The following is a 23,565-nucleotide window of genomic DNA, read 5'->3' as shown; positions in this document are numbered from 1 at the left end:
GTCTGTTGAACAGCATGTTGTGGGCTCCCTAAGAGATATTTGGGATCTAAGTGAAATACATATTGTTTTTAACGTTTCAAACTTAGAAATAACAGAGTTGTATGAAATAAAAAAAAAATAAATTGTATGTACTATATAGGTATATAAATATCTACTCGTTAATAATAACTTTAGCTACACTTGGAAAACAAAATTTCTTTGATCTTAGGAAAAATTGCCTAAATTTTAGAAAAATTTCCTTATATTTGAGCTTTTCTCACAAAATGTAGGAAACCAAAACCTATAACAACTGTTTAGGCAATAATTGACTTTTTCTGAGTGTAAGTAAAAACTTCTTTGAACATAAATTAAAAAATTGCTGTCACAAATTCCGAATTATTACATATATTTTCAATTGAATTATAGGTTATTGTTTGGATTATCTTATACAGGTCTTTATTGTAAATGAAGTAAGGACGAGAAGAGTGATATCTTAGAATATTTATCAGCTAAAGCGAATGTCTGCCCTCACAAGCAAAGGAGCCTCCTTCACTTGTTATCACAATTCTCGATGACCACCACATCGCCGTAGTTTGGAGGTGGTGTCTCCGGTCTCGCCGCGCCACCTTCGACCACATCCGTATAGAATCTGGCCGTGGAAGTTGGCGGCGTGGTGGGGGAACTTGGCTCCCGATCCCGGCTGGTGAAGAGGTTACTCCGACTGAGGCGCCGGATGAGGGTGGCCGTGTTCTGATTAATGGTCCGGTAGTACTGACTGCGGGCCGGACGCCCAAACAGCCGGTTCACGAAATTGTCCTGAGGTCCGTAAGGCTGGCGGACCAAGGCACGCGATGCAGTGCTGCGCGGACGCTGAGGATTGGAGCGTCTAGGGTGGCGAGTCCGCTGCGGTGACCAGTGTGTGTGAATGGAGGGCAGGCTCTCCTCCGAGGGATCTAGAGGGGCTGAATAAAATAGCTCTTTAAAATACTGAATAATCCTCTAAATGAACGACCTACCTGAAACCCCATCGATATGATCGGGATTATTTTTCTTCTTGCGCATCTCACAGCAGCTCTTAAGGCACAGGGCACAGGTGATGATGAAGATGACCATGCAGACGCCCGTGGCCCCGCCCACCACAAAGGCCAGCTTCAGGTCATCCTCGTCGTAGGTGTGTGTGCGTATGATTCCATCTTCCAGCTGCGAGTTTCCTCCAGCCAGCAGCTCATGGCTCACAGGTTCCAAGCAGGTGCGGTATCGCATGCAGAGTTTCTCGCGACTTCCCTCGCAGACGTCGCTCAGCGAGGACATCTGGTCGTCTTCATCTTCGCTGTTCTGCTCCTCGCTGGAGTCCAACTCCCGCCAGATGGACAGCACCGACTGAGGTCCTTGGGTGCTGGGCTCCACGTGTTCCATGCGCTCAAACTTCATCGTGGCATCCTCCTGGACCTGCACTTCCTCCTGATTAACCTCCTGCTCCTCCTCCACGCAATCGCTCATGAAAATAGCCACTCCACGTTGTCTCAATCCAGTGGCCACTTTGGCCAAAGCCCGATCACAGTTGAAGGGATTTTCCTCCAAATTCAGCGAGGCCAAATAGCGTGGGGCATGGAAATCCCCGGGACTTAGGGTCAACAGCAGATTCTGGGCCAAATCCAGTTGACGCAGTTGCGGTAGGGCACTTAGGAGCTGGATTCCCAGCTGATTTACCTGCGAGTTGCGCAGGTTGAGAGAGCGAAGCGATGGACTCCTCAAAATGGGTCCTTTTCCCAGGGTGGACAATTTGTTGCCCTCCAGATTGAGGTGGATCAACTGGCCATTGGACTCCAGGATATGCTCATCGATCTGCTCCAGGCGATTGTACGAAAGATCAAGGTAGCGAAGTCTGGGCAACTCCGAAAAAGCATCACCGTAAATTGTGTGGATGGCATTGTGAGCCAGTGTCAGGTTGATCAGGTGTATGGTAGTCTACGGAAAAATAATAAATGAATTATAACATTTTTGTGACATTACACTGTTAAAAAAATGGAATAGTATAAATTAATATTTCATTTTTCATGTTTAAATTCAATACGACGCATAATAAATTGCATGATTTAATATTAAAACAGTTGTATTAATGCGGAAAGTACTGGATGAAAATTCGGTCAAATGTATTAAATTTAAATTAAATTTAAATGCACTTAAGATATATAAATCTATTTGGAAAATAGTCAAATTAAATATTAAAACATTACCTTGAAGGAGTCATCATCAATGGTGGTGATATCGTTGTAGCTCAGGTCCAATAGCTCGACCGTTTTGGGCATTTCTATATTGGCGCTTATCAAGCGCTTGGCACTGCACAAAAATAATATAAATATAATAAAAACTCAGCAGGGAACCCTGATCCATTGACAGCTTACCTGCATATCGCTCGATTACGCTGGGCATGAAGATCACAGTGGCAGACGGTGGGGCAGAACATCTGCAGCTGGGCTTTGCTCCTGCAAACCTGAAGAACGACACAGAGCAGGAGGCCCACGTAGAGCAGGATTTGCTTAAGGCCCAGCCACATTTTGGGTTTTATGACACATTGCAGAGCCATAAGCTAACTGCAAATACTACCATTAATCGACTGGAAGGTATGTCCTCAATCACTGGTTTGTCATGTTCGAATTGGTTGGCTGCTGAATGCTTGGTGGTTATCGACTGACTGAATGTTCAAAACTTTTCTCCCCATTCACTTTATGACTAACTGATGAGCTACCTTCCAGTGGTGAGGAACTTCACTTCCACTAAGTAGTGTACAAAGCAAATAACATCGAAATTCATCCGTTTAGTGATGTGCTTGCTAAATGCTCTACACTTCCACTGGAGATAAGATAAGCGTCTTTGTTATAATCTAATCAGCTGATGCGGCTACGTTGGTACTCGTGTTTCGATGAAAGAGTAAGTTTCGGGCTTTCGAAAGTGCAGAACAACAAAAGCTCTGAGAAATATGTAACTGATTAGGTCTTAAGCTCTTTGGCTACCTACACGTAATTTTTATTTATAATATTTAATTACAATTTAAGTTAAGAGATGTTCTTTTGTAGTTAAACGAGTTAGTCAATCGGGTGCTAAATAATCTTAAAAATCGATAGTTATTTGAAGTTGTTCCAATTTCTTTTGATAAGCGATAATATATAAAGATAAGGAATTAAGTCAGTGAATACTAATTTTAGCTTTTTTAAATTAATCATTTCTTTGGGAAAGTTTTAACTTTAAAATCGGGACTACAATAAACGTGAACATTTATCTGTAAAATTCTTTAATATTATCTTTTTAAGGTAAGACATAATCCTTTTATTATAAGTATATCTTGTTTATGATATTTATTTATTACAAGTATTACAATGGAATTGGGCACTTGTACATCGTATTGAGTCTATTGACATCAATGTCACTCATCATCGAACGCTGACCCATTTTTTCCTGACCTTCTGGTTTCAAAGCCACAATTGTGGCCTCGCCGTTGATCGAAAATGCTGTGGGACTGTAGTGCAAAATGCTCCCATAGTCATAGGGCTGATCGAAGTCACCCACAACATCTTCTTCGTACTTGATGAAATTCTTCTCTTTGCCCTCGGCGATGTTTTCATCCACAACCTTCACGAATTCATCTCGATTCGGGGAGCATTGCTGATGGTGAAAGCCCAAAGTGTGGAGCAGCTCATGCTGAATGGTTCCCAATTTAAAGCAACCAGTGTCCAGTGCGACAGGCTTAAGTTTGACGGTTCTTTCACCTGGCTGGTAGCCCACATTCGAGCTGCATCCCGATGTTGAACGAATAACTATAAGATAGTTTTCCTCGTCCTCGGCGGCGGGCACAAATCGAATACAAGATGAATACTCGATGAATTGCATGCCAAGCCTTATGTATTCCACAAAGGGAGCCTCTAAAGTTTGGTAATGATAAAAGTACACTCTTCAATTTAATATTCAGTTTCCTAACCGAACTCCTCGGAGATCCTGTACGGAACTGTGGCATTTGGCCAGCGACGAGTTTCGGAGAGCTGTCCATTTCGGGTGAAGTCCACATCCATGTCACCTTGGAAGTATCCTGCAGTCAGCTCTGGATCTTTTTCCTCATATTGATTACTGTAGGGAGCTGGTAAAACAACAGAGCACAAAGTGCCCAGCAGAAACAAGTGCAACCAAGCACTAATCATTTTCGACTGAATTAAAAGTGATTATTCGCTAATCCATTGTAAATTATCGCAAATTTACAAAATTGGCGCCTTAAGAACTGCTTGTGATTGATTAGAGTTAAGAGGCCAAGCTATATTTTTATATTGTGCACATATAAGTTCGTCAAACTCTGTGGACTGAAGCACTTTCATCAATTGTTGATACAATAGTAAATAGTACACTGGCAAAAAGAAAATCAATTTCATAGAAATGAAATAATAAATAAATAATTCATATAGGTTTTGTGAGATCTTACACATACATAAAATTTCTTTTTTTAAGACAATTTAGAGGTTTCTGTGACTATACAAGTTGATCGTTAGCCAGGGCAGCGCTCGAAGCTACTTAGCAGCCCAGCTTTCGCTTCCGTTTGGTCACAGTTGCAGGCTCAGTCCAATTCTCATACCCGTTTCCATTCCCATGGCCAAGATGTAATGGCTGAAAATCCACTTGTCCGCTTTTGCCCCTTCTGACTCGGCTTCCGCACTCGGTTTGTTGGCCTTAATTTATGGCCATGACCAGACGACTGCGATTGCGATGCGAATGAGACCGAAGCTGAGGCTGAAACTGAGACTGGGACTTCGACTTCTACTGCGATTGCGATTGCAACGGCGCCTTCTGTCAGTCTCTGTGGGCGTGGCCGGTGGTCGTCACATCCGCTGTTTGCCGGGGTTGGGACTTGTCCACCTCGACTCAACTCCCATCGAATGATCACCGCAACTGAAAACTTTTTCACACACACATTCTCAGCCTTTGCCGCTCGGGCTTTTTCACTTTTCATGCTAAAGCCGGACCGTCGGAAATAGTTAACTTTTATGCGCATTTCAAATCGGAAAGTTTTGCATTCAAACTTTATTAAAATTACGCTCGATGGCCGACCAATTGTGCCTGCCGCCAGCCAACTCCCGTACGAATCCACTACGAACTGTTGGTCGCCATCTTCATGGCCATTGTCGCGGAGGCCCGCAGAGGTTCCTTTTCTTTGTTTCAATGCCGTTTGGAGTTCCGTGGGCATTTTGGAATCAACTAAGAATAGGACACATTGGACAAGTTTTACCCATTCAAATTACGAAGCTGCGTAGTCGGAAATATTATACTTTTATCTATCTCCCATAAACAAAATGAAAATCAGTTTAGGAACAAAATGGTTTGACTTTTTATTAGACGGAGAAAAACGTATTTAAAATATTTACCAATAAACTCTTACATATTTATATAAAAATTTAATCTTTACTTATTTGTACTGTATTTAATTATATTATATATAATTTTTTTGATTATGCAAATTTTTTTTGTTAAATGACTTTTAAAATAGTTCCCACTTCGTTGGAACTATGTATCGTTATAAGCCAGAAAATAATGTAAATGTTTTGTAATCACATATTTTATTAAAATTTTTGATTTAAATAATGCATATAAGCTAAGCCTTTTTTTTGGTTACGGAAGTAATTATGCTATATATTTTCAAAAAATATAAATTAATAAATTAGTTAATGTGTCTGAGACTGCGTTTGTGGTTCCATCCTAGACCCTTTTAGTTTTCGTAATTATCTTACTGCAAATGGAAGTGCATTCCATCGTTCCCCATTTGGTAGTGAAATTCGAGAGTTTTTCCCCGCTGCACATTTGCATTGTTGTTTTGACTGCTGGCGCGTTTTTGTGGCCATTCCGGAGCCCCAGCCCCGTCCCCGGCCCCTTCCCTCCCCTTTTCCCGAACCGCCCCTGGTCCACAGTGCCCGCACTAATGACCGACATTGCTTCCTAATTACAAAAGTTTTGCATGCACTCGCTGCAAAAGAGTGGAGGGCCGAATTGCTCGCCGAAAATGGCTAACAAAAAAACTTTAAGTTTATTTTATTTCCTTTATTTAATGTTGGAGCGCTTAAAGTTGAGCTTTTCATTTTGGCTTTTAGTGGCCTTAACTAACGACTCCATTAACCCAAGGCGGCCGCAATACACATGTTTGGAGTGTAAGCCAAAAAAAAAAATAGTGTTTTGTTCAGGCCGTGGACGATGAGCCCGGGAGCTCAGTTCATTTCAGTTGCACATATGTCATGTGACACATGCTGACCCGGGAACTGTTACGATCCTGAATCCTGAGTCTGAGCCAGGGTCCACTCTTTCTGGCCATGGGCCGCACTTAATGATAAACAATGCTTGCGGTCAGTTTAACATGCCACGCTATTACCCTGCCACTCAGCCAGCCTTCGTCCTTCGTTCTCCGTCCTTCGCCGCCCACTGCCACCCCCTTGTGGTGGCAGGGCCACCGCCCATTCCCATCCCGCTTCCGCATAACGAGTGGACAATTTACACGCTGAAACTGAAACTGAACGACAGCGGACATTGACGTCGGTGGGAGGACTAATTGATACCTCGGCTCTTTGGGGAATCGACCTATTGACCTGCAACTGATTGGATCTAAAATTCAGCTACGGACAGGGGAATGTTTACTGATTGATTTAATGCTTTGTTTTCAAACAAGGTGTGTACGATATGTAAGAAAATTGGTCAACTAGACTGAAATTATTTAGTAATAGCAATTATATTCACTTTGCAACTAATCTAAAAATCGGGGGAGTTTTTAATGTTTAATGCTTTGTTTTCAAAGAAGGTGTGTACAATAGTATCAAAATGAGTCTTTAATTATTGAAATTGATCTCGACGGCTTGAAAACTGAAGTACAAACAAAGACTTTATATAATCAAGTTGTGAAATATGACTTATACTTTAAGGGCCAACACTTGTTTGTAGACACGTCTTAATAAAATAAAACTAATTTGTTTTTATATGTGTGTGACTATTTAATTGATGTTGATTTTTATAAATATTATTATTAGTTTTTACTTATTCAATTTACAAAGTTTGAGTGTGTGTAGAAATTAATTTGTGATTAAAAAGTAGGAACTACTTGCAACAGCTATTTTAAAATACAATTGTGTGCCATTATATTAAGTCCGCACAACTGGCAACTAAGTCCAGGATTCCCCAACAGTTTCACAGCAAGGATAACTAGCAAAGCAAGGATAAGAAGAAGCGACAAAAACAGCATGCTTAAAAGAGCAGTAAATGAGAATTTATCCACTTGCTGACCAACGAGACGCCCGTATTCCCTATTCCCATTCCCGGCCCCCCCTGCCACGCCCCCCACTCGCAGACAGAGACACAAAAAGAAGGGGCGGAGATATAGGGGGTGTATAACTGGCCGACACACGCACATCGTAAAGTTTTAATCGGATGTTGTCCAGCTTTACATGACGCCATCTACTGGCTTAGAGTGCAATATCCTGTGGCACGCGATAACATCGAGCAAAAGAGTTGGGTGGCGGTGGCAGAAACGGCGGACAAAGGACAACGAGGGGCGTGGCTGGAGTGCGAGATAGCCACCCACCCACCCAGCCACCGCCACCCTTGTTTATGCGAAACGCCCGGTCGAAACGCTTCTGGCCCTTTGCTTTTTGACGGCATTTGGCACTGCCACTGCCACGCACAACAACTGCAAGGATTCGCAAGGATTCGCCAGGATGCCCGGCTTGAGAGCCGGGGCCCAGCAATTCCATCTATGGGCTACAAAGCCGGCACTGTTTCAGGCACGACTACAGATACATTTACGGATACAGATGCCAAGGCTAAAGCCAAAGCAACAGCCGCTACAAAGGCTTAAAAAGCGCTCAACACGAAAAAAAGCGAGCGGAACACTGGGATGGAGAAGGACCAAAGGAGGTCCTTTGAAAAGCCGAACTAGTGTTGACTCTACATATTAGTAAAACGATTTTTAAAGAGAATTCTTTTGAAAAAAAATACTTATAAGTTTGTTACAGATTCTAATAAAGGTTTTTCGTTGTCTTTAAATGTCATAGATTTTTACTTAGAAGATCTAAATACATTTATACATTTGTTGAATATTTAAAACAAGCAATGCAAACCAAAAAAAATCTATTTGATAAACATTTATTACTAAATAAAATTAAAAAAGCCAATTCAATATATTTTTAAACGTATCTTTAAGCCGTCAATCACTAAATGTTTTTATTATTATTTAAATAGAACAACTTTTAATTTAATTTCAACATTTATTTCGAATTGATAAAGATTTTAGTTGCTTATATTCGCTTTACATGCTTTTTAGTGAACCTAATTTTACTTACAAATTATTAATATGCCTTGGACAGTCTTGACCTTTCTTGACCAAGTCAAGGACCAGAAATTGTAATTTAAATTGGTTGGAGAAATTCCCCTGACGACTTTTATGATGCATGACTCCACCTCAGCTCAATGGAGAACTTTGACTTTAAGTCAGCAGGCCGGCAAAGCTCATAAACAATACATTGTATCCTTGCCGGGCAAAGTGCATACAAAATGGCAGTGAAATGTGTGTGGCTCTTGTTGTTTTCTGGGCTTCGGTCAGCCGCTTGGCTAGACGCAAGGATGTCCAGGATTGCCAGGATGTGCCACCGAAAGCAACCCACTGAACCGCCAAGCCAACGAACCTCGTTGTCATTGTCGTGACAGGAAATTAAGATGAATGTGGCGAGCAAACTGCAGTTTCTACGCCGGGGCGTCCAGTTCCTCGCCGCTCAATGTCCTTTATAGTGCACTAGAATTTCGCCCGCTGTTGTGGCCCTGCGCCACTGCCTTATTGTCGTTTTTCTATTCGGTTAGAGACAGACAAGGGAGACACAGACAGACAGACGGCTGCCGCTGCCTCTTAAAATATTCATAACGCAAACTGTTGCCACTATCTCCACTCCGTTCAGACCGCAGCGGATGCAGGCGGACCGGGACAAATGGCTTCGCTGGGAGTAATCCGGGAAAGCTGCTGGCAAGAGCGTGTGAAAGTTACGCGTTTGAATTAATTGATTTTTATGAATTTGTTAAGTGAGCTTTTCATGCACCGCCAGCCATCCAGTTGGGGAGTTCATGACTGCGAAAATATTGTCGTTCCAGAGAGTGCAAAAATATGTCACAAATTAACATTTTTTCATGCATGCTTAGTTACATGATATGGTTATTTATTCCTCTCCATTTTCCGTGCCATTTTTTCAAACTACTCGACCAAGTAAATGCTGCTTGAAATATTAAAAACAATTATGTTCAATCAATGTTTAATGGTAATTAAACCTATGTAAATAAATAATAATTTGATTCGTAAAAATTAAAAGAAGAAACAAATATAACAAATATTGTTAAGGTACTGTATATATACAATAATTTTAAATATTTTCCTTGTAATGATGTAATTACCTGCGATTAATAACCCCAAATAAAAGCCAATGTGGTCCTTTAAAAGTTGTCTCAATTATTTGAGGACAAGCCATTACATCGTAAATGAGGCAATATTAATGTAAAACTTTCAAATGTTTCCGTTTGGCTTGGGTCTGGAGGATAATAACTTAATTGAGCCATTGCACGCATGGGAGAGTTCATTTAAAAGTTGAGAAACTGTCATCGTCTGTGCTGCCAACTAATCCCTGGTGAATATATAAGTCGGAGGAGAGTGGACATTGTTCAACAGTCTTGACTCCATAATGGTTCGTTACGTGCCCCGTTTGGCTGATGGTCAGAAAGTGAAGTTGGCTTGGCCTCTGGCTCTGTTTCGATTGAATCATATATTCTGGCCCTTGGATCCGAGCACGGAAAAATGGGCTAGATATCTAGATAAAATCCTGGCTGTTCTGGGGTGCTTAATCTTTATGCAGCACAACGATGCGGAATTGAGGTATCTGCGATGCGAGGCTGGTAATCGGAATATGGACGCTTTCCTGACTGGCATGCCAACGTACTTAATACTGGTGGAAGCCCAATTCAGGAGTCTTCATATTCTGCTTCATTTCGAGGAGCTGCAGAAGTTTCTTCAGGTGTTCTACGCCAATATTTATATTGATCCGCGAAAGGAACCGGAAATGTTTCGAAGGGTTGATGGAAAAATGCTGATAAATCGATGTGTTTCCGCCATGTATGGAGCAGTTATCTCCGGCTACCTAATATCTCCCGTATTTTCCCTCATTAACAAGAGAAAGGATTTTCTGTACTCCATGATATTTCCATTTAACTCGGATCCTTTGCATATTTTTGTGCCACTCCTTTTGAGTAATGTATGGGTTGGCATCATCATTGATTCCATGATGTTCGGCGAAACAAGTTTGCTGTGTGAATTAATAGTGCATCTGAATGGTAGTTATCTGCTGCTCAAAAGGGACTTGGAGTTGGCCATTGAAAAGATTTTGGCTGCCAGGGAACGTCCGTTTATGGCCAAACAGCTGAAAGAACTTATTATTAAAACTTTAAGGAAAAATGTGGCTCTTAATAAGTTTGGCCAGCAGCTGGAGGCTCAGTATACGTTGAGGGTTTTTATAATGTTCGCTTTTGCTGCTGGTCTCCTATGTGCTCTGTCTTTCAAGGCTTACACGGTGAGTGGTATACACAAATTTTCTAAAATTAATATATAATTTAAGACATTTTATTATATTATTCTTAAATTTATTTAATATTATTTGTTCTTCAACAGAATCCCATGGCTAACTACATCTATGCCATTTGGTTTGGAGCTAAAACTGTGGAGCTGCTTTCACTAGGAAAGATTGGTACCGACTTGGCCTATACTGTAGGTAAAGATATATATATATATCATACGTTTAATTTTTTTTTGTCCTCAACACAGACGGATTCCCTGAGTTCAATGTACTACCTAACCCACTGGGAGAAAATCCTAGAGCACTCTACGGATCCCAAAGAAAATCTGCGACTTTTCAAACTTATTAACTTGGCCATTGAGATGAATAGCAAACCCTTTTATGTGACGGGACTTAAATACTTTCGCGTTAGTCTGCAGACTGGTTTAAAAGTAAGCTCCATATTCGAAGTGAATCCAAAATCATTCGTTTATCAGCTCTTTCACAGATTCTGCAGGCAGCCTTCTCGTACTTCACATTTCTCACCTCGATGCAGCGTCGGCAAATGAGCAATTAAATAATTCACTTTTTTTAATGCCGCATTGCTACCTCCTTCTGTGACTCTAGTCCGCTGATACAAATGATTGCATATTAAAAGTCAATTATTGGTGAATTAATTTTAATTAAATTAAATTGATAAAAGGCGCTGGCTGGTTGGCTCGCACGCATCATTGACTTTCGCTTCTTTTGCTCTTTTTCCTCGTATGTATGTGTGAGAATATAATGTGTGTGTGTGTGGGCGCCTGAAAATATGCAATAAAATATTCATGATCTCTGTGCAGCAAAAACTTGCAAAAACTTAATAAAACTTTTGCCTCTGCTGGTGGGTAATGAAATTAGAATATCGCAAGCATACCAAACGCACAGAGCCAGAAAAAAATATAAATTTTCAGCTTTCCATGTTTTGCCATCTCTGGAAATGATCAGCGGCCATTAAGCCGCCGGTTTTGGATGCCGTCTAAGGCGCAAGCCATAAATCTTCAACTTCGGAAAAGGCTCTTCCCCCCCTGTCCCCTGCCCCTGCCCCTGTATCCACCCACTATGTTTCAATTTCCTCTGGCACGAACATTTTGGTAAATTAATCCATTAAAGTTTCGCCATGAAAATGCACAAAAGTTTTCGCATAAAAAGCCCATGCATCTCGCTCGCTCCGCTTGTGCAGGGCTTAGGCTGTCCCTGTCTACCGCCCATAACTCCCTCATAAGAGGAAGTCGAAGTTCGACAGGCGTCGCGCTCATTGATAATTAGACCCTGTCGACGTCTCCATCGTCGTCGATTTCAGGCTTCGACCCGCCCCATTAGCCAATTTGTACTTCATTAGCGCCATGTTGTTCGACTGGGCTTGTGAGCTAGGAATTGCCGAGATTGCCTTGTTTGACGACTAATGAGTTTTATTTACACTGACCAACGGTGGAGAATGGGTTGGTTTTGCCCTCACAGTTGGACATTGCAAATGTAAGGATTTGTACTCGATCGATAAACTTACTTTCCAGTGACCTTTTTTTAGTTTTTAAATTCTTGTTTAAATTCATCGACAGTTCAAAAAAATAAGAGCACTTTAATCTTAAAACCAATATGGTTTAAAAATGTATAAAAATTCAGCATCTGTTTGTTTAAGTCAAATAAAAATTCTTCTACATTTATAGGAATTTTTAAATTTTTATTCCACACGTGTTCGTGTTGATTTTTCAAATTCAATTTGAATAGTTTTTTTCCGGTATCGCAAGCGTTCGTGTTTGAAATAATAAAATGCAAAACAAAGCGAAAACGAGAATTTCCCACTGGGGTTCGAATACGGGTTGTGTGATATCTTAATATGCATTGACTGCAAGTCGCAATAATAGCGCTTAATTAGAACCGACAGTCTGGGAAAAACGAGGACTTGGGGGGGAAAAGGCCATCGCTATTGCACTCTCTGCACAATCCCTTATCGTTCCCACTGGCTTTGCTGAACTTTGGTGCTAACCACTGAAAATTTTATATTTATGCTCGTGTTGCCAACTGAAGCTGAAGGCAAATGCACAAACATATAGAGGGGCTAAAGTAAATGTAGGGAAAGTTTTTAGCTTGTAATTATCATTAGCGATATTGTGTCTAAACTTTTCAAGCCGCGCATGGAGCAACAGCATGCGAATAAAGTAGAAAAGTGATTTTCCCAGTTTTGCAGGGGTTCAACTTTGATTCGAAGGCCTTAAATCAATTACAGTGAAAGAGAAGAAACTTGTTAATTGCGAGATAAAGCAGCAAGGATTCTCTTTTAATTCAGTACCTGTCATGCAATACTTTCTCAACAGGCAACACGTCGTATGCTTAATTAATTTTAAATGCACTTTAAAAGTTTGCCCCCTCGAGAAAAGTCGCTTTGGGAAAATAGGTGGCAGTAAGGTATTTTCACCTTTAAATCAACTTTTCCCGTGGCCCCGTTAAAAGTAAAAACAACCTAGAAAAGGCCTCGTAGAAAGCCCATTCATGTGTGACTGCATTTGTCAGTCTCGGGCTCAGAATCAGAATCAGAATCAGGCTCCGAGTCCTGGCATTCGCATTCTTTTGGCCAGGTCCTGTAAGTTGTGTGTGTAATTATGTCTGAGATTATGCCCACAGCCACGGCGGTGCTCCTACTACAGCTGTCTGTCTTTAATATGCCACCGCAGCCCCCACCAACCCCGCATTTTATTCCGCCTTATTTCTCATTAGCGCTGCCGTCTGTGGATTTTAAGAAGTGGCTAATTCAAATTATAATAAAAAAAGTAGGGTGATTTGCTAAAATAGCTAGTTTCAGGTTAAACTTACATTTAAATGCTTATTCTATTGTGGCTCAATAATAGATAACTTTTATGTATTTAGTTTTTTACTTTTCTATGTTCCAATACAATGTTTACAACATGTTTGTTTATATACGAATTTATTTAACTTTAATATCTTTCAAAATATTTTTAGCTAATTTTCCATCTAAAAGTATTTTGACTTGGCTAGGAATACGTTAGCTTGGCAGAACTATTACTTAGCTTTTCTCATCCTGTCGACAGCGTCAAAAGTTTCTGTGGTCTGCCAACTCATCTTCCCTTAGCACCGCTGATGTGTTGGCATTTGCTTTTGCTTTTACTCGCTGCCTGCTTTAAGTGAAGGTCTTGAGATATTTTTCAGGGCTTGCCTTCGCCACGTTGTTCATATGCAGTTCCTATGCTGCACTGGCAGAAAACCGGAATTTTCTTGGTAATTATTATAATTATACCTAAGAACCTAGCGTAGCTTAAAAAAGATAAGAAAGAAAAGTTTGCAGAGTATTATATTTATAAAAATTGTTTCTAATATTTTAACTAAGCAAATGCTTTTGCTTTTGATTTATATGTAAATGTCGGCTTTTCTATAAGATTTAAATATGTATGTATATGTAAGTGTGCTTAAAAGTCTGTTATATAAATATAATACATGATAAAAACAATGTTAAATTCAATAGAATTAGCCTAAAGGTTAAAAGTTCAGATAGCAGGAACTGCATTAGGTAAACATTAAAGCAAATGTTGGCCATTAAATACCGGCAGCCTTAATTGCAGTGTACTCTGCTTAAGTATTCTCATTTCCCTTTAGTTGCCGCTGCTGCTGGTGGGTTTTTGGCTTTTGCCTTGGCTCGTAAAGTCGCAGGAAGTTATTATCCTAAAAACTTTACCCCTGAGGGCAATACAAACAAAGGCGTAGCAGGGCAACAAAGCGCAGCATTCATGTCTGACTATGAAATGGCTATGGCTGCACTCGCCCGCCCACTGAACCACCCCCTCAACCCTCCCCCCAGCCACCCACACATGCGTCTCGTTTGCTATGCATGAAAATAGAATGTCATAAAATTAGAACGATCATAAGAAAGGCGAGAGAGGCTAACACACAACACACAAAGAGCTCGGGGAAAGAAAAGAAAGCGAAAAGAAAGCGGACTCCCGCCAGCTGACTTTTTTACTGCTCTTGGCGAAAAGTTGATGGCCAGGCGTCCTAGTGGCCGCCTTAACCCATTAAATTCTCTTTATTATGCCAGTAATATTTTCTCAAAATAAAATGAAGGAAATTTTCAAGACATTATGACTTGAGAGCGTGATAATCGCGTTGGAAAGCTGGGCGAGGACGAAATTTTATAAAAAACAGATTTAATTGAGTTGGGGGCTGCAGGGCAGTGGTTTTTAGATAAGTAGCCTTACTGTCCGCCACTGTAGCTTTTTAGTCAGACAATGATCACAAGTTTATTTTTCTTGATTGTTTCCTTAGCTTCAGAATAATGATATACAGGTAATTTGGTTTGTATTTCTTGAAAAATAAAAATAAAATAAAGTGATATAATTTTTTACTTAAGAAGCATAAAAATTGTTGATTAACATTTTGCACTTTTAGAGTTGAGTCGTTAAACTCTTCACTTAACGGGCAGCACATATATTTCTTCAAGTCCAACGTCATCTTGAATTTAAACACTAAGCTTAAAATTTACTTTAGAGTAAGTATACATTCTAAATGCCTTGGCGGCAAAGCAACCCACTTAAAAAGCTGATAAAACCAGCAGCAACACAAGAGCTAAGCCACCTATTCCATACTGGGTGACGTTAGCCCATCTTTAGTTGCAACTAAAAAAGCAAATGCACTGCTTGCATAAATTAAATGTTTACGACTTCCGTTTTGTGGGCAGGTAGCTCTGGAGAAGCTTTGGCTTTAGTACAATTTGTGCCATTAAAAAACCAAATATATGTATATGCGAGTCCTTGTGTGAGCGAGATGGAGAGGGCCAAGAATACGCAGATAGTTGGTCCTGGGATTATACGGAAGGACTTCTCCGGTTTGGCTGTAGGTGCGGGCTGCTCGGTCGCCTGGTTAGTTGCCTGGCGCGCTAATTTTTAATTACGACCACTAAATATTCAATTTTTAGTTGCCAGCAAAGGCAAACACTTCCTGTACACTGGCCGGGGCTTTTTGTTTTGCAGATTAACCGGGTCTGTGTGTGTCGGGTTTTGAGGATTTTTCGGTGGGGGAGACTCTAGCTTCCTGTCAAGTGCAACAGCTCGTTAGAATTGCAAATGTTGCGATTACTTTGAGAGAGGATGTAGTCTGGCTATGTATGAGAAATTAACGCAATTGCAAAGGATTCCCATGTTCAAAGTACAATTCATGTAGCTTAAAATACCAAAATTTAATCAACAACTTCTCATTGAAAATCTATTACGTATATTTTTGTATTTAATAGACAATGATCTATCAGCCTCTGAGATTAAGTTTATGTAATTATAAAATCAGCAATACATTCTTTTTAGTGCTTCTACATCCTTTGGACTAAGTATTGTGGTTTGGCCAATTTTTGCATCTGCCTTTAAGGGAACAATAGTTGGTTTGCCGTTTTTGGAGAATGCAAAAGGACCATAGTGCATGATACTGTCGTAGTCATAGCCCAAGCCGAAATTAGTCACTCCATTGGCCCGAAGCTTCTTGAAATTGTGTTCATGGCCTGACCTAATGTTTTCCGTATGTATCTGGACATAATTATCCCTTTGTGGATCGCTTTGGGTGTGATAAAATCCCAGGGCGTGAAGTAGCTCATGCTGGATGGTTCTACTCGACATACAGCCCCTGGCCAGATTGAGACCCTGGTTTGTTCGACCCAAATATCCCACATAGGACGAGCAACCAGAACCCTGCCTTTGAATTATAACCTGTGGCTCTCGAGGGTTTTCTGTACGGCGAAATCTAACACAGGTCTGAGATGATATTTCTGCCATGGCGCTTTCAACTCGAGCCTTGTCCGAAGAAGCTGTCATCCGTCAAATCAAAAAAGTTACTCCTTGTGAAATATTTTTAAGTATTCTTTACTTACACAATCCACCACCAAAACTGTAGACCAAAGTGCTCTGCTTCCAGTAATACTGTGTCCACGATTTAACAATACGACTTGCTTGGTTTCCTTCAAAAAATTCCAGCTGCTCTGGAATAAGTACGATATCATCCTCCGGAATTTCAGTGAAAGGAAGACCGTGGGCCAAGGACCCAATGGTGCAAACCAAAGCGAGTACATGGAAAATCATTTCGGAACTGATATCAAATTATCCAGTGCAAGCGGTTTTTATTCGTTTTCAGCACATATGTATATATAAAGGAAATTTCTCTAGATTAATTGACAAACGTGCGACGTTACCAAATTTATTGGCCTAGGTTAACAACTGTTTATATTTGCAAGAGACATTGAGCTATAAAACTAAATGTGTAACGGGCATAAAGTGATTGTTCTCTAACTATGTATATATTCCAGCCTGAAGGCCATTAAACTTTATTTAACAATGCAGCCCTTTAGACATATAATTTTTCTCGGAACCAGTAAAAGTATCTCATTCCATTGTAAGATAACAACTAGCCTATAAAGTAAAAATAAAAAGAAATCATATACAAACTATATTTAACGACCAAATTCTTAGCCCTAGTATCCATAACCAAAATCTTCGATTAGGGTTTTATTTAATATCTAACAGCGATTAGATGCTTAAATATGCTACTCACCACTAGCAAGTTTTTTAACTTAACAACTTAACAATTAGCCCAAATAAGAACCATTAGAAAGCTACCGATCTTTTATACTAGTCAAACGATAAGATATCGCTTTAAATCGGCACTACTAATTTAGAAATCGTAAATTCAAAAGATTAACTTTTATAGCGAATTTGTTCACCGCTCGTGTATTAAAACGGCTAGACAGTATTGAATGGAGCGTTTAACTACAAACATGTATTATTACACTATATTATCTGTGATTTTGGTTCTGATCAGCGGCGGTTGTGCAGCCCCAGCTGAGCGGATTGAAACAGATCCGGAGCTAACAGCTGGATATGTCGAGGGTGATATGGTACCCAGTGGATCGTTGAGGAATATTTGGCGCAACGAGACCTATCGCTGGCCAAACAGAATTGTTTACTACCACATCAATAGCTATATAGGTGTTTACTAACGCATTCCCTAAAAAAAAAAAAATTAATTAATAATATATATTTAAACAACAGATGAGGAGCATCGGAACCATATTGTTAGCGCCATCCACAAAATCGAATCTATTTCCTGCCTGACCTTCAAAGAGGCCACCACCGATCAAAAGTATTTTGTAAATGTGACCTCGGAGGAGGGTGGATGTTTCTCCTACATCGGCTACCTGAACCGAGTTCAACAATTAAATCTGCAAAACAATGAGATAGGAGTCGGATGCTTCAGACTCTATACGATTGTTCACGAGTTTCTGCACGCCCTTGGATTTTTCCATCAGCAGAGTGCCGCCGATCGGGATGATTTTGTCCAAATTGTTGAGGAAAATATAACCGAAGGCATGGAGTTCAATTTCGATAAATACACCGAGGAAAGAGTCAACGATTTTGGCCAGAAATATGACTATGGCAGCGTTATGCATTACGGTCCTTATGCATTTTCCAAAAACGGCGAAAGAACTATTGTGGCCTTGGAGGAAGGCAAAGAAGATGTCATCGGCCAACGACTGGAGCTGAGTGAAACAGATATCAAAAAGCTAAACGCCATGTATAAATGCCCTACTGTTTAGGAATACATTTTTTTTATCGCACCGCCATTCACAATTTTCTTCCGGCTTTGGCAACGTAATGATGATAAATTTCGTTTTTTTATTTCTCGCGAACAATATAATCTGTTTATTGTGTTGACAAATGCAATTAGGCGGATGTTCGCCGCTGTCATTTGCTTTCAGATTAATTTTGACACTGATTCCTTTTTTTTTTTTGGGGTCGGAAGCTTTTGTAATTTTGATTGTTGCAAAATAAGGTGACGAAATGGATAAGGTCATGGTCGGTTGGGCTTTGTTATGCTGGCATCGAAGGGAAAGGAGAAAGTCTGAGGGGGAAATAAGTATGTTGCTAAAATAATTCCAAGTAAAGGAAGATAAATTAAGGCCTATATGGGTCCATTCCATTGCTTGAACTAAATAAAAGAATTTATATAAATATGTTTTTAATTTGGTTTTAATTGTATCAAATAACTTAAATACCCTTTTTGATGGCAAACTTAATTATTATTGTGTTATTGTGTTTTACCAAAAAACAAAATAATTGCCCCATTAACCTAACTTTAAACGTATAACTTATCGCAAAAGCAGGGAAATTCCTGAAATGCTTTTAGAAACTACCCTGAATTAAGATTATACGAGCGTATGTTATGCAGGTAACCTGTATCGATTAGATAACATCTTGGCGGTGACCATTGGTCAAATAAGCTGGCCATAAATTATTAACTATGGCCACTATACCATAAATTATCCATTGCAAAAGTAGTCCGCTTTGTTGCCTTACAATTAGATCCGCAAACAGTAAGTTGCCGAACGTGGAGCCATCAGCATGAAGACCTGTGCCTTGATATTGGTGATTCCCCTCCTGGCCAGTGGCTGCCTGGCTGCTCCTGCTACCCAGCAGAGGACTGAAACCGATCCTGAGCTGACTGCTGGCTATTTTGAGGGGGACATCGTGCTTGGTCCCGACGGAAGGAATGGAATGCGTAACGAGTCTTTCAGATGGCCCGATCGCACTGTGTACTACTATATAAATTCGGACATAGGTAGGTTGTTTTAAAAACAAATTACAAACCATTTCTGAAACTTATCTTCAATTTTGCTCTAGATACCGAACACCGCAATCACATAATTCGTGGTATTCGTATCATTGAACGCAGTTCTTGTATTGTGTTCAAGGAGGCCACCTCTGATCAGGATTACTTTATCAATGTCACATCCTTTTCGGGCGGCTGTTTCTCCTATGTGGGCTTCCGCAATAGGTCCCAACAGTTAAATCTGCAGAATTATGCTCTGGACACGGGTTGTTTCCGGCTGGGAACAATTGTCCACGAGTTCCTGCACGCTCTGGGCTTCTATCACCAGCAAAGCACGTGGAACCGTGACGAGTACGTCCGAATTGCCGAGGAGAACATTACAGAGGGAACCGAGGGCAACTTCAACAAGTATGACAGCGAAACCGTCGAGGACTACGGAGAACCCTACGATTACTCCAGTGTGCTGCACTACAGGGCGTATGCGTTCTCTAAAAACGGAGAAATGACCATTGTGCCGCTGCAGGAAGGAGCCGAAGAGCTTATGGGACAACGTTTGCAAATGACCCAATCGGATATTAACAAACTAAATGTCATGTACAAGTGCCCCAGGCAGGTGTAATACGAAGTAAAAGTCATTAAATACCAATTATTATTAGCTAGAGCTAACTATTATTCATTATTTGATCCTATAAAAATAACCATTAAAAATATCGATGTCATAATTGTCAAATGTTTTCTATAACTTTTTTATATATAACTTTTTTATATATAGAAATGTAGATATTGTAGTCTCAGCAATTGGACAAGTATCTAAAAGAAGTTGCATTAGAGATCATTTAACTTAAAGTAGGCTATACTTCTTGTTGTCCCTTCAATAGTATGCTTTTGGGCATTGATTAAAATTGAAAACAACATACTCAGAAGGGTCAACAACCATAGTATAACTAATTGTGGAAAATGAAGCCTTACCAATCAATTTCATATGCCTAATACAATGGTAAATACCAATATTAAACTATTTAACTTTTAGGCTTGTTTCGTTAAATATATAAGATATAACGACTTTCACGATTAACCGTTCAGTAAGGTTTTAGTCTAGACAATGTTTGCACTGACACTGGCTCTAATTGTATTTCTCGCCAGAGAAGGTTTTAATGAACCGGCGCAGGATCCGGAATTGCTTGAGCAGTATTTTGAAGGAGACATCTCAGTTCGACCGATTCAGTTCCGAAACGGTATTGCCAATAAGATTCTTCACTGGCCAAACGGGGTAGTCAAATACCGTATAGAGCAAAATGACTTTGGTATGTATGCAAACAAAGATAAAACCACACTGTTCTGATCTGAAAATCGAAGACGACATTCATTATAAGGAAATTCTGAGGGCCATTTCCATCATTGAGGCAAACTCGTGTGTTGTCTTCAGGATTGCCAGCCAAGAAGAGTTACCCCAAGCCCTTATAATTACGTCTAAAGGCGTCGGCTGTAATTGTGCTTATTTGGGCTTCAGGAATAGGACGCATCAAGTGAACCTCCAGAATTTTCCTCTTGGCAAAGGTTGCTTTCGCATCGGTTCCATACTCCACGAGTTTCTGCATGTATTGGGCTTCGAGCATCAGCATGTCTCCCGAAATCGAGACCAGTACGTCAGCATCAAATGGGATAATATCAATCCGGAATTCAAAATTAATTTCGTTAACACCGACAATACTACCGATTGGCATGACTTCGGCGAGGGCTACGACTATCAAAGTGTTATGCACTATGTTCCCAAGGCGTTTTCCAAAAACGGTAAACCAACAATTGTGGCCTTAAAGGAAGGCTCCTCCAATATGGGTCAGCGATTCAACATGAGCGTCAAGGATATTCGCAAGCTTAACAAAATGTACAACTGTCCCGGCTATGTTTAACATTGAAATACGTTTTTTTAATTAAAACACTATATTTTTTCACACTTCATTTCCCTGTGAAATAAAACTCTGTTCGTGAAATAAAATATTTAAAAACGTATCTTTTAAACTAAAACTAAGTGATCTTGCTAGTTTTGAAGCAGATACCTTGGAGTATTATACAAATGATTTCAATTTGTTTTCTTTTAAGGTATTTGTTTAGGAAAAAATTGTATGTTTGTTATAGTTTTAGATAAGCGAAAACTATTGTTCCAATTAACTAAAATATTTGAGAACCCATTTAACATCGGAGGAATGGTAAATTATCTTCTATCAACTTTTAAGTTCAGTTGTTTGTATAAGCCTGGGATAAAATTAATAAGACTTTCTATTTTTTTTACTATTTTAAATTTTTAAAAAAAAAAAAAATGCTAAGAAAAATATATATTAATCAATCTTAAGGACCATAATTAATACGAAGCGTTCTGTATATTGAAAACTATTTTCATCATGACTACTGCTCTGGCTTACTTCGTATAATAGCTATATATAGTGCCTTGAATGGGCTATCACGTAGTCCATAGTTTTTTATAATAAAAGATAACACTGCGATAGGACCCTGATTTCGAACACCCAATAGACAACCCAACGAACACTTGTATTTAGCGCAACGATTACGCGTGTCGCGGTTGTTGGGCAGTTATCGGTAATCAATTGACGATTTTGGAGGAATTACTCATATTTGGGAAGCAGCGGTTTTAATTACATATTTGTTTTTGGTATTTTGGTGGGCACTTGAGAATTTAATCACAGCTGCACTGAAATTTCTACAGGTTTCTACATATAATTCGCTATCACTAACAGTTAACGAGGACAATCCTAGAGTCAAAACATGACGTATGCTAGATATAAACTCAGAAAGCTAGATTCATTGAATTAAGGAAAACATGGCCTAATTTTAGGAATAATTGCCTTAAAATTGTGCTTTTCAAACAACATTAGGGAGAATATGACCTAAAACTAAGTTAAAGGCCATAATAGCCTTGGGTGTCGTTTTAGGTATTATTTTCCCAAATTCTGCATGGAAGCTAAAATTTAAGGCAATTATTCCCAAAATAAAGGTAATTTTTCCCAAATTTAGGACATGTTTTCCTTAATTCAAGGAATCTAGTTTTCTGAGCGTATGTATCGTAAACTTACATGACTGATGGAAGGTTTTTACCTGGGCGCCTCTGCCAAAGGTGACATGCCATAAACCTTGATCTAATTGCCCGTTCCGATTGTCATTATCAATTTGCGAAATAAGTTTTTGCCCGCTTGTATCTAATCTGAGTTGTATGACCAGCCTTCCAGCGAGAGTTTTATATTTAGGTGGCCGTGTTCCGTGGCCAGTGAACTAGTCCAGTGCGAGAAACCCAACTGGCAAGATGTCGCGGCTTGGAATAATAAACCTTCTGTTGCTGTTGCAAGTGGTGCTGAATTCTGGCAAACCGCTGCCTGCAGGTGTCTACGATCCGGAGGAGGCGGCTGGCTTTGTGGAGGGCGACATGATGCTGACGGAGGAGCAGCAGAGGAGTCTGGAGCAAGGTCCCAGGGCTCGCAATGGCCTTATCAACACCGAAAAGAGATGGCCCAACAATGTGGTGGTCTACAAGATATCCGATGACTTTGATGCGGCGCACAAGAGAGCCATTCAGACCGGCATCGACACCTTGGAGTCGAACACCTGTGTGAGGTTTAGGGAAGCCACCGACACGGATACGGCCTATCTTACTGTTACAGCCAAGTCCGGAGGTTGCTACACCGCAGTGGGCTACCAGGGATCGCAACAGGAAATGAACCTGGAGGTCTTCCCCTTGGGTGAGGGATGCTTCCGGCCGGGAACCATCCTACACGAGTTCATGCACGCCCTGGGATTCTATCATGAGCAGAGCTCGGCCCTCCGTGATGGTTATGTAAACGTGATCTACGACAATATAGTGCCCGGCAAGGAATTTAATTTCCAGAAATACGCCGACACTGTAGTGACCGATTTCGAAGTGGGCTACGACTACGACAGCTGCCTGCACTATCGACCGGGAGCCTTTTCCATCAACGGTGAGGACACCATAGTGCCCCTGGATGCCAGCGCTCAGATTGGTCAGCGTGTTGGCCTTAGCTCCAAGGACATCGATAAGATCAACATTATGTACAAGTGCCCGATTCTGCTGTGATCCATAATCGGTCGGACTATGTACCTATTCAATTGTGATATATATATACGTATATGTATATTTTTCAGCCACCGAATGAAGCGATTAGATCGGTTTTATTGATCTACGCTGTCATTGTCAGTGCGGTCTGTACTATTTATAATGAAGCGTAAATTAAAGCTATATTCCTTTATGACATCGTCTCTGATAACTTCGTATCGGTAGACTACAAAATCGAGGGCGGCGGTAAGAACTATCAGTGTTTCAGCC

General features: G+C 40.3%; 8 protein-coding genes across 8 annotated transcripts; 5 read left to right on the top strand and 3 right to left on the bottom strand.

The window, feature by feature from the left end:
- Positions 1–368: 368 nt before the first annotated feature.
- LOC108138323 lies at positions 369–2,670 on the bottom strand. The gene is made up of 4 exons (XM_017260484.1): positions 2,385–2,670; positions 2,217–2,319; positions 996–1,947; positions 369–941 (listed from the first exon to the last, which is right to left on the bottom strand). Exons 1-4 carry the CDS (start codon positions 2,564–2,566, stop codon positions 529–531), a joined length of 1,650 nt encoding a protein of 549 aa, XP_017115973.1. The 5' UTR covers positions 2,567–2,670; the 3' UTR covers positions 369–528.
- Positions 2,671–3,351: 681 nt separating this feature from the next.
- LOC108138006 (seminal metalloprotease 1) lies at positions 3,352–4,243 on the bottom strand. The gene is made up of 2 exons (XM_017259976.2): positions 3,956–4,243; positions 3,352–3,899 (listed from the first exon to the last, which is right to left on the bottom strand). Exons 1-2 carry the CDS (start codon positions 4,170–4,172, stop codon positions 3,352–3,354), a joined length of 765 nt encoding a protein of 254 aa, XP_017115465.1. The 5' UTR covers positions 4,173–4,243.
- Positions 4,244–9,716: 5,473 nt separating this feature from the next.
- LOC108138064 (odorant receptor 35a) lies at positions 9,717–11,224 on the top strand. Its single transcript, XM_017260040.1, has 4 exons — positions 9,717–10,598; positions 10,697–10,792; positions 10,850–11,032; positions 11,089–11,224. The coding sequence occupies exons 1-4, from the start codon at positions 9,717–9,719 to the stop codon at positions 11,155–11,157; spliced, it is 1,230 nt and encodes a 409-aa protein (XP_017115529.1). The 3' UTR covers positions 11,158–11,224.
- A 4,598-nt stretch (positions 11,225–15,822) lies between these two features.
- LOC108138034 (zinc metalloproteinase nas-14) lies at positions 15,823–16,702 on the bottom strand. The gene is made up of 2 exons (XM_017260007.2): positions 16,483–16,702; positions 15,823–16,419 (listed from the first exon to the last, which is right to left on the bottom strand). The coding sequence occupies exons 1-2, from the start codon at positions 16,688–16,690 to the stop codon at positions 15,905–15,907; spliced, it is 723 nt and encodes a 240-aa protein (XP_017115496.1). The 5' UTR covers positions 16,691–16,702; the 3' UTR covers positions 15,823–15,904.
- Positions 16,703–17,374: 672 nt separating this feature from the next.
- Positions 17,375–18,563, top strand: LOC108138035 (seminal metalloprotease 1). Its single transcript, XM_017260008.2, has 2 exons — positions 17,375–17,593; positions 17,657–18,563. The coding sequence occupies exons 1-2, from the start codon at positions 17,383–17,385 to the stop codon at positions 18,199–18,201; spliced, it is 756 nt and encodes a 251-aa protein (XP_017115497.1). The 5' UTR covers positions 17,375–17,382; the 3' UTR covers positions 18,202–18,563.
- Positions 18,564–18,977: 414 nt separating this feature from the next.
- Positions 18,978–19,873, top strand: LOC108138025 (seminal metalloprotease 1). Its single transcript, XM_017259996.2, has 2 exons — positions 18,978–19,223; positions 19,286–19,873. The coding sequence occupies exons 1-2, from the start codon at positions 19,007–19,009 to the stop codon at positions 19,831–19,833; spliced, it is 765 nt and encodes a 254-aa protein (XP_017115485.1). The 5' UTR covers positions 18,978–19,006; the 3' UTR covers positions 19,834–19,873.
- Positions 19,874–20,297: 424 nt separating this feature from the next.
- Positions 20,298–21,239, top strand: LOC108138065 (seminal metalloprotease 1). The gene is made up of 2 exons (XM_017260041.2): positions 20,298–20,518; positions 20,571–21,239. The coding sequence occupies exons 1-2, from the start codon at positions 20,317–20,319 to the stop codon at positions 21,122–21,124; spliced, it is 756 nt and encodes a 251-aa protein (XP_017115530.1). The 5' UTR covers positions 20,298–20,316; the 3' UTR covers positions 21,125–21,239.
- Positions 21,240–22,500: 1,261 nt separating this feature from the next.
- On the top strand, positions 22,501–23,488 carry LOC108138018 (seminal metalloprotease 1). The gene has a single exon (XM_017259988.2). It carries the CDS (start codon positions 22,531–22,533, stop codon positions 23,314–23,316), a length of 786 nt encoding a protein of 261 aa, XP_017115477.1. The 5' UTR covers positions 22,501–22,530; the 3' UTR covers positions 23,317–23,488.
- Positions 23,489–23,565: the final 77 nt, after the last annotated feature.

Source organism: Drosophila elegans, unplaced genomic scaffold (assembly GCF_018152505.1).
Source record: "Drosophila elegans isolate 14027-0461.03 unplaced genomic scaffold, ASM1815250v1 contig_814, whole genome shotgun sequence".
In the NCBI taxonomy this organism is placed as follows: Eukaryota; Metazoa; Arthropoda; class Insecta; order Diptera; family Drosophilidae; genus Drosophila; species Drosophila elegans.
Note: the sequence above shows the minus strand (reverse complement) of the source record. Positions and strands in the feature narration are given on the sequence as shown.